At 35.7% G+C, this 15,533-nt stretch overlaps 1 protein-coding gene across 1 annotated transcript in view; it reads right to left on the bottom strand.

Moving 5' to 3' along the window:
- The window catches only part of LOC110172088 (metal transporter CNNM4), a 50,380-nt gene that overhangs the window by 24,595 nt on the left and 10,252 nt on the right, over positions 1-15,533 (bottom strand). Inside the window, exons 2-4 of the mRNA XM_055161403.1 lie at positions 6,121-6,264; positions 5,864-5,998; positions 1,541-1,710 (exon numbers count right to left, since the gene is read on the bottom strand). Coding sequence (XP_055017378.1) covers positions 1,541-1,710; positions 5,864-5,998; positions 6,121-6,264 — 449 coding nt within the window. The remainder of the gene's footprint in view (positions 1-1,540; positions 1,711-5,863; positions 5,999-6,120; positions 6,265-15,533) is intronic.

The following is a 15,533-nucleotide window of genomic DNA, read 5'->3' as shown; positions in this document are numbered from 1 at the left end:
CAATTATGGATTATTAAACAGTCTCTTTCTACAATTAGCACTGACACAAGGCACAGATTAGCAAACACAGAAAAAAGATAAAGGAGCCTGTGATCAATATGAGCGTTCATGGTCCTGTTTAGGTGTTTTATTTTTAACAAACAAGGCAAGAGTGACAATCTAAAAAACTATTGACTGTTTCTGCTGAGTCTATGTTAAAATAAACGTCAGATTAAAGTCAAACTTTAAGTATCGACAGATCAAAACCTTTCAACAACTGTATAAGTTTTATGTCAGTATCTACACTTATTCAAATTAGTATCTAGTCTGGGCATCAATTTTTCAGACAGACATGAGGAGAAAGACGGAGGATGAAGAGGAGGTATTTAGAAGGTCAGAATTCTAAATCAGGTGCACAGTTTTTCTCTGGGCCACGCCAGCGTGAGACTGGCATTTTGAAGGACTCTGGGGGGTTCATTATAGTCCAGTGGGGGGTCCGCTCCATGCCATTTATTTTTAAAACCACCTTCTGGTGCATCACATAATACAGCCATAGGTATTGATATGAAAACCAATTTCAATAATAGTAATTAGCAAGTCAGATATTTATATATTTAGGAAAAAGAAATCATTTCATTTTATATAGTTTAATACTTTTTTCAGAAAGGTCCTATATACACAAAATTTATTCTTGTGCATTTTAAGCCATGTTATAATGTTGTCAACTCCTCAAAAACATACTTGAAGTTGTGTTTTGATTCATTTACACTTGTTTGAGTATCCTTTGTTACATACTGTCTACATCTCCAAAGACCAAAATGCTCTGTTCCACCTTGTGACGTCATGAAGCAGTAGTATTCAAGTTAACAGCTTCTTTTACCTTTGGTTCAATATCTGATGGGCATTTCCAGGGCTGAAATAATCTCAGTGATTCTAGGGAGGGTATATGGAGTTTAAAAACACAGTGGATCACTTCCTGTATTACCATATGACACTTCTCTGTTTAAAAGAAGAAGATTTTTGTGTTAAACATGTGAGGAACAAAAACGCAACACCAGGTTTTTGGCGTGTTTTTGATGAGGAAACAACATTATAACATAGATCTGAAAATAGCGTAATACGGGCCCTTTAAAAAAGAAATCTATTAAAATAAATGATCGGAAGAGCAAATGAACCTCATTGGACGATTTAATTTGATGTTTTACGTGTAAAACATGCTAACCCTGTAGTTTACACCTCTACAAAAATATGAAATCTGTGTGACTCTTGCATGGGTGTTTACTTTTTAGATTACACAGTTTTTCCTCAGATGCACCTGGACTTGTTTAAAACATACACTCTGAAATTAATCTTAATTTCAAAGCAACACCATGTAACTTTCTGGAGGCGGCAAATTACCTGCATGATTACATGGAATTAGAAAGTTAACACCATACTTCTCCAAGGAGATAACTACTCTTAATGTCATACTTAGGAAAATTATAGCCAAAGGATTAAAATGTCCATGCAGACATGCAGGTGGCTAAAAAGTGACACAGTGTGGCTTTTTTAAAGTGCATACCTGTAGGATGAGCACAAAGTAGTCGACAGCTTTGCCCCTCTGGTAAACGTAGTGATGGAGTGAACGTTTATCATTGTCATTATACTTTATTTCCTGGATGACGTCCGGATGTCGCAGAATCCTCAGTAACACTTTGTCCGAGATCTGAGATGGGCTGAACAAGCTGACCTCTGCAGGAAGAACAGAAAAACAGGCAGTTAGTCCAGACATTACATTATAGTCCAGGCGTTATGGTGGGTGGTATACAAAATGAGAACTGGGTAATTATCAGAGTCATCACATTTAGATCTGGACCTGTCACAAGAGCAAATTTTAAGCAAAAATATCATGATACAGCAGGATGATATAAATGTATAAATAGTACAATAAAACACTAAAGTTAATTATAGTATTCAGTATAATGCACCCCTATAGTCAGTGAATTCAAGAAGATGGACGGCTATGTTTGTTTCATTGTTACTGTTGCCAGACATTGAATTTCCTTTGGGATCAATAAAGTATCTCTCTGTCTATCTGTCTATCTGTCTATCTGTCTATCTATCTATCTATCTATCTATCTATCTGTCTATCTGTCTATCTGTCTATCTATCTATCTATCTATCTATCTGTCTATCTGTCTATCTGTCTATCTGTCTATCTATCTATCTATCTATCTATCTATCTATCTATCTATCTATCTATCTATCTATCTGTCTATCTGTCTATCTGTCTATCTGTCTATCTATCTATCTATCTATCTATCTGTCTGTCTATCTGTCTATCTATCTATCTGTCTATCTATCTATCTATCTATCTATCTGTCTATCTGTCTATCTATCTATCTATCTATCTATCTTGCGTCATTTGAGTCAATCAATGGAACATCTATTCAGATTCAGTTTCAAAGGACTTTGTTAATCCCACCGGGGCAATTCGTTTGAGCAATAAAAATCATACAACAAACACTCAACAGTTGTAGTGATTCTGAATGTACAGGAGCTCTGAGGTCAATGAAGCCCCAATCAAATGATATTACACCTATGTAGAAATTAAAAGATGAATTGCAGTAGGAGTACAAGCTTTAAAATACCTGTTAGTTTTTGAAAAGGGGACAAAAAAGCAACGGCCTGAGAGCAGTAAAGAAAACTAACTTCTGAAAATAAAATATGTCTGACTTGACTGTGAGCTAAGAATCGCATTGGATATTTGTAAAATTTGTGCACAAAAGGAAGCCAAGTCTGTCGGCTGCACTTCTGTGATATCAAAACAGATTTTAACAATAGTTTGGTATAAAAATCACCGGAATCTACAACTTAAATACTTAAATACTTAAATACTTATATACTATGTACAATTATTAAAAATGGCCACACTAGTACAAAGAAAAGGTACACATGATAAATACTGAGCCTGAAAAATGTTGTTAACAGTATATATTGAATCCTGACAGGCTTAATGCTTGGTGCTTTTTAATTGAGAGGACTACAGCTACCATGGCAATAAATGCACCAAAAAGTTAGATCAGTCAATATGAGGAAAAAAAAGTATTTTTTTTAAGTAGTAAAAACACAACAACCTTAAGGTTTACATTAAAAAGGCACAAAGAATATATTTGGTAAGCGATAGAAATATGTACTAAAATTAATCATTAACAAAGTCTTCTGCAATGTTTATGATTTGATAGATACAAGAAAAATTATGAACTGAATTTCTGAAGTGCCTTTTGTGGATATGGATTTCTCAATTGCCGTATGACAAGTTGCTGTAATGGGAACAGCTAGTCCTGAGTGCCTTGGTCTCCACCCAAATTCAAAGCAATAGACTCCACAGAACAAACAAAGTGAGGACTGAAATGATATGAGCGTAACTGATTCATGAAATGTACTTATTTACCTACTTAAAACATCAAGTAGTTAAATAGATTTAGCTCAGAGTACTCCAACTTTAAAGGGTCCATATTAGGCTGTTTTCTGTTGAGTGTTATAATGTTTTTTCATCAAAAACATGCCTGGAGTTATGTTTTGTTTCATTCACTACAGTTCTTCTCTCAATCAGAAAATGTGTTTACACTACATATAACAGTAGAATCATTTGGACAATTTCAGCCCTGAAACTACCAATCTCTACTAAACAATAGGGATGTAACAATAACCAAAATATCATGGTGTCGTGTCATCAAAAGTCTCTCAGTAATATCATGGGCCATCACAATATATCAAATCACAAGTTTCTTTGCTTAAAATCATTGTCATGGTGCGGCAAAAGCTTTGCTCCGTTTTGATGCAAACTACATGAAGAAATAACAGTTCTAAGCACTTTTAAGTCTTAGTTCTTTAAATTAAGTCTTGTCAAGGTATTTTAAGAGGAAAAAGAAGCATAATCACAATTTTGTTACCCTCCACAAAATACCATACTGTGAGATGTATATCGTGGAAAATATCGTACTGTGAGATCTGGATATTGTTACATCGTTACTAAACAAAATGTAAAAGGTAGCTGTTAAATTGAAAACTTTCATAACATAACAAGGTGGAACAGAGCATTTTTAGATTTGGTTATGTAAACAGATTAAGAATAAAGGATTACTCACACATGTGTAAACAAAATAACTACACTGGGCATGTTTTTGATGATGCAAAAAGATTATAACATGGCTTAAAGCTCACAAGAGTCAATTTTGCGTAATATGGGGCCTTTAGTTGCCTATTTTCAGTTTTCTATCATCTATTATAAGACATAAAAAGAAGAAAAAAACAAACTTATTACAAAATACTAATTGCCTATGAGTAAGAAGAGCTATGTCATGTTAAGCGACGACTAAAGCCAACCGTCAGCGCTATAAATATGCTAACTAGAGCAGATTGCGACATTCTCAGCTGCAGTCCTCCAGCCTGGCTCTTCTCCACACTGTTCCTGGTTGGTAGGCTCAGATACATGTGCTAAAATGAGCTACACAAATGGATATAAACACGTCGAGTCTAGCGTGCTCAGACATGTGCGGGGAGTCAGGTGATGGGGTCAGGATCACACCCCGGATCATGGCATTGTGGTTGATACTTAAGCCCTGTCTGACCACTTTTACAAAAAAACATACCACTGAATTACTGTATGCTTACAATAGCCAAGAAGAGGCAAAAAAAACATGTTCTAGTCAATTAGGGCTTTAACTAAACACAATGGAGCTTAAAGGGTCTGTATTACGCCATTTATAATGTGTTTTTGATGAGTAACAGCATTCTAACATGTCTTAAAGCTCTGAAAAATCAATTTTGCGCAATACAGGACCTTTAACAGTGACCGCCTGCTCTGGATCCGGAAGTGCATTTTCCATTTATTTTTCCCATAGGCTTTTCAAAAATTTCAAATATTAAGAGTTCAAAGACATCGCAGAGGGCAACAGCTAAGTGTAACTAATGCTTTAATAACTTCATGGATTATAAAGTTTCAGAAACAGATTTTTAAATGAAATTATAGGTCTTGTGTTCATTAGTTACCGCGTTGCTGATTATGCTTTCAGACTTTTTTTTTCCAGACAGTCGGTGGAAAAAATGAATAAGAAGTTTACTTCCAGAACCGGGGACAGGTCTGAGCGGATGGTCACTGTTGAGCTCCATTGTATTAGTTGCAATGGTTTGTAATGAAATAAATATTTCTGGAATTAAAGGTGCACTATGTAACTTTTCTCATGCACCTGTTTCCCTCTATTCATGGGTTCCAGACAAACAATTCCTTCCTGATTTGAAGGACGTGATGAGGACTTTCCCCATTCAAAAGATATAATATTTTGATTTTATTGCTTAATTGCAATGACCACAGAGGATGCCATAGCTGGATAGAGATGATATTGCTTTGCCAAGAATGTTCCACAGTGTAGCATTACACTATCATGCATTCACTAACAATAGCTAAAAAAAATCAACAACTAAAACTGTGAGCGAGTTTGTCTCACCACAGATCTGACCTGTGACTTGGTTTGGTATCTCCATGGAGACAGATATGTTTAATGCCACACTATGGAGCATTTCAGCAAGTGGCAAAACTCCCACTAAAATCTTTATATTGTGCACCTCGGAGCTTCAAAGTTATGTTAAATTTGGTTCTATGTCTGGACGAAGATCAAATCGATGTAAAAGCAAATACGGATTATATTACAGAGGAAGTAGTCAAGGTTACAAGATCAATACGTTACAAAATTAGCTGTCCAAGTGGCCAAAGGGACTAAATTTACTGGGAGACAACATTACATCTGACCAACATTTATCTAGTTGGCCTACAAGCAGGTGTTAATTACCTCCTGTTTATGATGAAGTACAGTGTTGAAATAAATATGGCATGTATTCTTACCTGTTGCTAGGAAGCGATGGGCAGCGAGGAGGAGCTGAGAAGAAATCTTCACTTTAGATTCACTCTCATGTTTAAAAGCAGAAAAGTCCCTCTTGTTTTTATTTGGGGCCACCTTTTTCCTGGTACGGTTATCAGCTGATGAGACAAGGAAACACAAATATCAGTTTAAAATATAAATAAATAAATGCAATATACAAATTAAAATACATAAAATAATAATAAAATAATCTTTCAATAACAGGACATGGTCTACTTACTGTACATGTCTGATTCATCAAGGATCTCTGATTTGATGATTTCCTCTATAACATCTTCAAGGGTGACCAGTCCCAAAACTTCATAGAAAGGGTCTCCTTCTCCTTCATTGTTGACTTTTTGGACAATGGCCAGATGGGACTTTCCTGTGTAGAGAACAAAAAGACAATTCTCTGTTACTCGATATTGTACAGAGCAGAGGGTATATTTCAAACAAAGAAGCTACTATTCCTGATATTCATGATGTCCTTGAATGCACCAAAGTGATGTATCTGTTCTCTTATATAACAAAGTTGGACAGCGAAAAGAGAAAATTGACTTTAAACAGCCTAAATAAAAATGCAAGGTTGGAAATGTAGCTTGGGCATGTCATTATTTGAACTTTATTACAACGTAAACAAGTAGGCCATTAGCTCTTTCTAATATAATCTTAATTTTTTTTTTTTTTATTCAACATTCATTTCTTTAATATAATTGGCCCCTATTCAGAGACTTCAATTCTTACTCAAAAGTCCAACTTCTGCAACAAACAGCATGCTTTCATTGACAGAGAATTGACTGTAAACTTCTCAATAAATTGTAATTATAAACCAACTGTAGCACTTTGAGATGTGTTTGTCACATGTAAATGACTATTACTATTAATTAAAAAGATCAAAGGAAATTTTAACAATTTTTTGGTTAAAATTAATTTAGTTGGATCATTTAATATATGATAGATAGAAAAATCATTTTTAGGTATCAAAATCTATCAATATTTTTCATTGTACTAGTTGGAAATCTTTTATTATTTTTCTGTACTATAAGATTTCAGCTGCAAGGAGCAAATGAATAACTTCTATGTCTTATTATACATACAAAGTAACTACTAAAGTGTTTAATTCTTCTATTTATTTATTTATTGCAGTTTGTCCTTTTTAACAATATCATACATTTAGAATAGTTTTTGGAGATAATCCTGCTTTAGAGTTACTGTCAGTGTCATAAATTTAAAAGTTTCAATATTATCGTTTTTCTTCAGCAATATATTGTACTTCAAAATTTGTTATGGTGATGACAGGCCAACCCTGCAAAAAGCTAGCTAAAATGACTAAAATTAAAACCATTTTACTTTATTTACGGAATGGAGTAAGTGTGTTTTCTTTACTTCAAGCGACATTAGTGTAGCAAGACAAATTTTCATATTTTTAACTTTTCTGGTGGAGGGTCTGTCATCTGATTTTTTTTCCCATGATGATTTGACTGCTTTGCCTGAAATGTTCCACAGTATGGCATTAAACTTATCTATCTTGCATTTACTCAATTACAGGTGTTTTTATTACTTAAAAAAGCCTCTCCACAGATCTGACGTGTAACTTGGCTCGGTGGTGTCACTTTTTTGTTTTCATGGACATAGGAACGTTTAATACAGTTTAATGCAACAGTGTGGAGCATTTTGGACAAAGCAACAATATTTCCATGGAGATGAGGAGGTGACGGACCCTCTACCAGAAAAGTTACACAGTGCAGGAAGTCTTAAGTACAAAAAGTCTTATTCCACTGGTTGATAATTTTACTTGTCAAATTATCATGATAAAACTTTGTTAATTCAAGTAATGTTAACTTTAACTTTGCTAGATTTTAGTTTTTCAGTGTATACAACAGTAAAACAAATCGCCACATTTGCTTGTCCGCGTTGACCTCACTTCTTATTTTGTCTGGCAGTGGTAGCACTTAATTCCAGACATTGCCCCAGATGCCCTCCCACTGCCCCCTCCCTGGTCCACTCCTCACACAAACAGCAGCTGGTGTTGTGTCAGGACTCAGTCAGCGCTGTTACAGTTTGAGCTCGGACTGGACTTTGGCCCATATATTGTAACTGTAGAAGTCACAAACACACCCAGGTCCACGCCAAGAGCAGATGGACCCTGTGGCCGGGGAGTTCAGACAAAGCAGGATTTGGCCCTGGTCCTGTTCTGAATAATTAATGACACTGCCAGAAAACACTGCAGGTTTGATGCTCTGATGGATAACGTGGTCTTCTGTCAGCCAAAAACATCCTGGATACAGCTTAAACTTATCATAATCTTCACTGAAAATGACAAATGTATACGTTCTATAATGATTTAGTTTCAGTCCAAGTCTTTTCAGCAAAATCTGTGTTTGTTTCAGTCGATATTTAGTGTGTATGTGTGTTTTTATCTTAGCTCCTTTAAAAATGTCATGGAAATTAAATTAAAATTAAAGCACATTTTGAAGAGCGATATATTGCTGAAGTAAATACAGACGATAAATGGTAATACCCCCCCCCCAAAAAAATGTTCTAATTGTAAAATATTGTTAAAATGAGAACTACAGTAAATAAAAAATAACAGAATGCAACACTTATCATAGAAGAAAAAGTCAGAGAAGTTCATAGTTCAACACTCTACAGCTCAAATCTAATTGTAGTACAGAAAAATAAACCAAAACGAGAAAGTCTCAACCCCCAAAAAGTATTATGCAATCTGTCTACTATTGAGTGATAAGTTGATATAATATTTATGGTAACAGGCCTAGCAACACCATGCAACTTTCTAGAGGTGGCACATCATTTACATGTTTCCATGAAAATAAAAAGTTAAAACCACAAAACTCATCCATCTCCATGGTGAATGCGCTGAAGTATGGAATATTGTGGAATATTATAGCCAAAAGAAAAACATTTCTATGGAAACCAGCAGGAGTCATGTTTATGGAGATGCAAGTCTAAGGACACACGTTTTACTGTATTTCAATGCAATAAAAAATACCCGTCAAAAAGCATGCTTTGGTTCATCTGAGTCTATTCTTAGGTAAAAGGGTACACAGAGAGCCTATAAAATGCAAAATCTGTAACACTTTAAATCAAATATGTTCGTAGTAGGGATGTAACAATAACCGAGATATTGCGATATCATATCGTCAAAGTTCTCACAATAACATCCATCACAACATATCAATCTACAAGTCTCTTTCTTTAATTAAGAGTTATAGTGCAGCAATAGCTAAAAAAGACAGAGGGAACTACATAGACCATGATCCTTTGCTCCATTTCAGTGTAGACTATAAGAAGAAATAACAGTTGTAAGCACTTAAGTCTTAGTTCTTTGGATTAAGTCTTGTCAAGGCATTTTAAGAGGAAAAAGTCGCATATTAACAGTTTTGTTAGCCTCCACAAAATATCGCAATAAATATCGTACTGTGAGATCCATATCATGAAAATATCGTATCGAGAGATTTGGATATTGTTACATCCCTAATCGTGAGCCACCCCACCATATCGTGAGCTTTCCCTTGATGTTGCAATAAATATCGTACCGTGAGGTTCATAACGTGACAATATCGTATCGTGAGATTTAGATATCGTTACACCCCTAGTTAGCAGACTGTGAATATACTGAATTGCAAGCTCCCACTCTGCAAACACCATAACTTGGCTTAGTCCACATAAAAAAATGACATCCTGTTATTAATTATGATTTAACTCTTAATCTTGAACTTTTAAAGTAAGCTCTGTGGTTATTCAAAATGTGCTTGCTTCCTAAACAAATAAAACTCATCTGTGGTTTTCAAAGCTCCCGCTCCCCTTTCAGTCTCCCTTCACACAGTGAGTGAGATGAAAGACGACTCTGGTCTGAATGATAAAAAGCTCCACTAATAGAAAGGCTCTTTGTTTCCAAAAGCAGAGCACAGATCAATGGGATTAAACAGGAGATCATATGACCAGCAATTAAAACAGGACCAAAGGCTACAAGTGTTTATATAGTGTGTCCTTCATGTCTGCCAGTGAGCAAGACAATGTAAAACTCATGGTGTCATACTGGATACTGGAAAGGCCCAAAAGGGACGACTCTAAAATTAGGAATAAAAGCAACGTCTGTTTAAATGTTTTAAGTAATAAAAACTGGAACACCATTTTAATTACCGTATTTTCCGGGCTATTAGGCACTCTGGATTATAAGGCGCACTGTCATAGAATGGTCTATTTTCGATCTTTTTTCACAAATAAACCGCACCGGACTTTAAACGAAACACAACAGTTCGATGGGTCAGTCGGACTTTGTTTGGCGTGTTCATGGTGACTCTCGGCTTTGTTCAATTGTGGCGCGTAGAGAGGGTGCTGTCTGGGACCGCTGGATTGGTGGCGTGTTCGTAGTGACTCAGTTGTTCAGTTGTGGCTCAGATTGGACTTGCTTTTTCAGTTCGTTCCTCCGTTCCGTTCCTCGTCCTCGTGGAGCGATGAGTGTGGGTGCGGGTGTGTTTCGCTGCGCGGTCGCTGTCTGGTCTGTGTGATTGCGGGGCGCGCAATCATTTTTGATGCAGTTGGAGGCTTAAGAGCGCATCTAATAGCCCATAAAATACGGTATTTCAAGTGAACTAAAAATAATTACTTTTCTTTCTGTACAATTTTAGGTAAATTACTTATATCATTTACAACAACTTTACCTCCTCTTTTGGAACTAATACAGAAAAACTAATTATTAAAGGGCCCATATTATGCTATTTTCTGATCTTGAAATGTTGTTTACTAATCAAAATATACTGGACTTGTGTTTTGTTTCATTCACACATGTTAAACACACAAATGCAATCTGGATCATTTCAATACCATTGTGGACCATTCCTAGACAGGCTGGTGCCTCCACTCCATTTAATTTCTCTCAAGCAACTAGGTCAGGAATCGAAATACACTAGACGGTTCGCAAAAACCCCAAAAGCGCAAGTTCGGGCACCAGCCAATCAGCCAAGAGTCATATATTCAGTGTTGTCAACGATTCCTGAGATCGAGGATTTAAAGCTGGAATAAAGAGAATGTTTGGTGAATTTCATCAAGGGGAAAGATGTTATTGCCCTTCTTCCTATGAGATTTGGGAAAAGATTAATATACCAGTTAGCCCCATTAGCGGTGCATTACATACATCATGACTAAATAGCAGCGACTGGTTAAATGATAAAAATCGAAATCGAAATCTAAGGCTGCAAGGTCAGACAAAGTGAAACAAAGTAAAACCGGATGATGAATCGGGCTAGACCATTCCTGGCTAAGAGATAAAACCTATATGGAGACTAATAGCTGATCCACAACATGTCTATATGGTAATATTCACTGTAGAGAGAGAAAAATAAAGAAAATATAATCAAAAATATTGAGAATCGAGAGTATGTACCAATCCCAATTTTGTGCGACACCCAGCCTCACTGAGTAATGGACATGCTTCCTGTGGATAATCTAAAAACCTTCTTTGTGTCGCTGTCACTAAAGCTGAAAACTTGAGTAATGTGGTCATAGGATAAAGCAGATTCATTACAGGGGGAGCTAATAAAAGAGTCATTTAATTGGATGGTGAATATTAGCCAGCGGGGTTCAACACAGTAGCCCACCTAAGTACCGTCATTAAGAGGTCATTTCACATACGTCACCGTAGCAACGGATATGGAGACATGGAGTCATGGAAAAGGTATTGTCCCCCACGGAGCAGAGTCAATATTTCAGCGAAAGCTAAAGCCCGTGGGACATGTGTTTTTAAGACTGTGTGTGTGTGCGTGTGTACAAAGTAAATTATATTGGCCCCTCCTTGTGTGTCAGTTGATTATTGAAGTGGTGTGTCATACCATTGTCATGACTAATCAAGTTAGTCATGAACCAAGATCTGCCGTCATTTGAAGGTGGTGTGTGTGTGTGTGTGTGTGTGTGTGTGTGTGCGTGTGTGCGTGTGTGTGATTCTGAGTAAGTGTTGGTGGTGACAGGAGGGTCCATAGTGCAGATTGGCAGCCTCACTTCCATCAGTCTACCCCAGGGCAGCTGTGGCTATAATATCAGCTTAACACCACAGACTATGGAGTGAATGAGTAATCATGACAGTGTGGTCCTTTGAGAGGCTTTGAGAAACCTGTGAAGCTGATTACATGTATATGTATCACATATACATTTTTGTAAATTGGGCATCCTTGAAAATAGCAACTGAAACAATGAAAATATTATTCTGAAAAATTATTAAGTTTAAAGGTCAAATGAAGGAAAAATACTGATAAATGAAAGATGAAGTGAAACTGTTGTGAAATAAAAACTACCAACTAGAGGAGAGTTTTCAGTCACGTCGCAGCTCACCATTTGTTTCATACAGCTAAAAACTGTAAACGTATGTCTTAAACTAAACTAACACAATGCACAATGAATTACAAAAACAGGAAGTGAGAAGTCTAATTGACCTTTGTCAACAGATTTCTGCAGCGGTTCACTTTTCCACAGGAGACACTTTTCACACCCACACTCACTGCATTGGTTTAAAAATAAAAATAAGTGTAGTGATGCATGAACCAAAATCACAATTTCAGAAGGTCAGAATTATCTAATTATAAAGAATGATTTAGGTAATATAATGTTGTCGCTATACAAAAACATTTATCAGTATCATCATGGTACTGAAATAGGTTTAGTCTAACTTAGTATTAACATAGATTTAAATGTTAGTATTTTGACAACACGAATCACCACATATTTTATTCTTATATTACAACGATATGTTCCAAGTTTGTCACTCTGCACACACAAACAGAGGTGGACTGTTGACATGAAACAGTGGTGACAAAAGAGCAGGGGGTCGTATGGAGAGGAATGCCATGTGCACAGTGCATACCAACCATATGCAAACGCAGGCCTCACTGTCTACAGGGCCACATGCAAACCATCCAACAACCAAGGACTTCTGTACAATCAATGCATTGCAAAGAGCTTGTTTTGCCCATATAACGTTATACATATAAATAAATCAATGAAAGAGCAATGTTTTTGTGTCAATATTTACACTACCACTCAAGTTGGACACACCCTCACATTCACTGTTGTTTTTATTTTGTTTCGCTTTCTACATTTTATACACATAAGGAAGATGCCAAATATATGATGCAAGATATGTTAAATTATGTAATAAAGAAAAAAGTGAAATAATTATATATTTATATTCAAATTCCTCAAAGCAGCCACCCTTTACTTTGTTGACACCAATGTAAACAATTGGCCCTCTCTCAATGAGCTTTACAATAGTGTTTTTCTCCTCAAGATGTGCTCAAATTGTGGCTATTTTTTTAAATCTAAAATCTGAATCCAGTTCAGAGCTATTTTGAGTTTACTTTTGTTTACTGCATTCCATGTGCCCATTCATAATTGTGTTGCCTTCAGTGAGAATTTACACTGGAAACAATAAAATAAAATAAAAATCTGTTATTGTGGCTGGCCTAGTTTTTGTCCATCTAAAGCCAGTGCTCCCTCCCAGCAGACTGAATATACTTGGCTGGAAGCATAGAGGAGCTGTGAAGTAATAGGCAATATATAGACTTCATTTGGCAAGGAGACAGAAATAGCACAGGCCTGCATTGACAGGATGAACAGTGTAAAACTAATCAGAATATCGTGAAGTTAACTTAAAATCGAGACATGTTGGCCAATTACAGTGTCTGTATTATTTAATATTACAAATTATTTTTAGTGAGGGCAAAATACCATAAAAGTATGTCTTTTATCTGAATAAAATAAGAGTATTTTGTGTAAATTACCACAAATTTTGCTAGCATATTTCCTGTAGATGCAATAAGTTACAGCATTCTTGTGATGTATTTTTTTGCTATAGGGTGTCTATAGTAGCAATATTTTGACTAAAAGGCTTGATAGTTGATATAATTTGTTATTATAAAATGCAAAATAAACACTTTTTGGGGCAATGGGGTGTAATGTAAAAAAAACAAAAACAAAAACAAAAAACCTATTATCAATTAGTATCTATAGGTCCTATTTTACACAAAATTGACTCCGTGAACTTTAATCCATGTTAGACCGTTGTTATCTACTTGATCAAAAACAGACCTGGATGTGTCCTTTGTTTCATTCGCACGTTTGAGTTATTATTAGTCTGTTCCTCCTTGTGTTGGCATCAAATTGTAGTTTTCAAGTTAACAGGTACATTTTACCTTTAGTTCAGTAGCTCAGAAAATAGTGCTTTAAATATGGGTGCTTTAAAAAACACATCATCTACAGGTCAGTTAGCTGCTTCAAACGTGCCTGATGTCATTATGTGTCTAGAGGGAAGTCCTGGTGCGATGTATTGCAACACAAGTAACTACAAGTAAAACAAGAGAAACAGGAAGAGAAATCAAAGCTGCGAGTCACTGAAAAGAATCAAAATCCCCATGAGAACAATCTAACCCCAATTATTCAAGATACAAAAATGTTTAATTTATTTCACAGATGACAAGGCTAGTCAGTCGGCTATGTCATGTTACAAAAGAGGAAACTGGGAGACGTTCAAATTAATTATTTAACTTTCATTTACAGGAACTGAAGTATTTGTACATTTGTATGTATTTAGGACCATTGTGAGATAGATATGAAAATGAAGTCCGCTCAAGATACCCAAGGATAATACTGAAACATCCTGGTGATAAATAAAAAAGCATTGTTATAAAAATGCTCATATGTGTGGGTTGCCGTTCTATTGTAAGCGACTGCAGGTGAACAGGAAAAAAAATTAACTTAGAGGTATCAGATTGAAACTCATGCTGGAGTTTACTCACATAATTGTAAGAAAAAAAATATTAAAAGTACAATGTTTATATATTATATTACAATGTACAGGGCATTTTATGTGTAGCCAACATTTTTAAGACATTTGAATCTCAAAAATAGATGGACCCAGGTTTAAATTTCTTGCTTCATTTTGTTGCCATGTTAGATACAAATTATACAAAGTTGATTTTGGATATCTTATTTAGTATTTAAGTAAACTAAATCTCACTGAAAAATTTACAAAAAATTCCAAATTTGCCTACTTTTTTGGAGTTAAAACTAAAAAACAACCAGGCTTGGAATTTGACATAAAAAATCCTAATGAGATTGGTCAGAAAGTACAAGATAGTAAAGTTTGGCGTCTTATGTCCCTACGGGGAGGAATGCATTATGGGAAACGGCCTTTGAAGTCGTGTTCCATATAACTCAGTGGCTGCAATTTGATTACATTACATATTAAAATATCTTTCAGCGGAAAAGTGGACAATTTTGTTGTTCCCACATGAAAGCTTATATGCTAAGAGACCTGTAGTGTCTCCTCTATGGTTACCAGAGTTACAGGAGAGATTCAAACTGACTATAGGTGTGGCTATGTCCATTCAAAATAAAGTATTAAGTCAGACCAGGTCACATTTATGCAAATATGTAAAAACATTCAAAACTATTCATTACTAGAAATATAGTCAGCCTTATCATGTATTTGAAATAGTGACATATCCTACTAAAATATATTTCCTGGGTGGTACTTGTATGTCCAGAGTGCTCTTTGTGCTTGTTTCTGGTTGTGCCTGTCTTCCCACTTCTATACGCCCATCTCTCCTGCAGCTCATGTTCAGCTCATGTTACGCAACCTCC

The sequence above is a fragment of the Boleophthalmus pectinirostris genome, unplaced genomic scaffold (assembly GCF_026225935.1).
Source record: "Boleophthalmus pectinirostris isolate CB_2022bp ecotype Guang Dong unplaced genomic scaffold, ASM2622593v1 HiC_scaffold_4, whole genome shotgun sequence".
Taxonomy (NCBI): Eukaryota; Metazoa; Chordata; class Actinopteri; order Gobiiformes; family Gobiidae; genus Boleophthalmus; species Boleophthalmus pectinirostris.
Note: the sequence above shows the minus strand (reverse complement) of the source record. Positions and strands in the feature narration are given on the sequence as shown.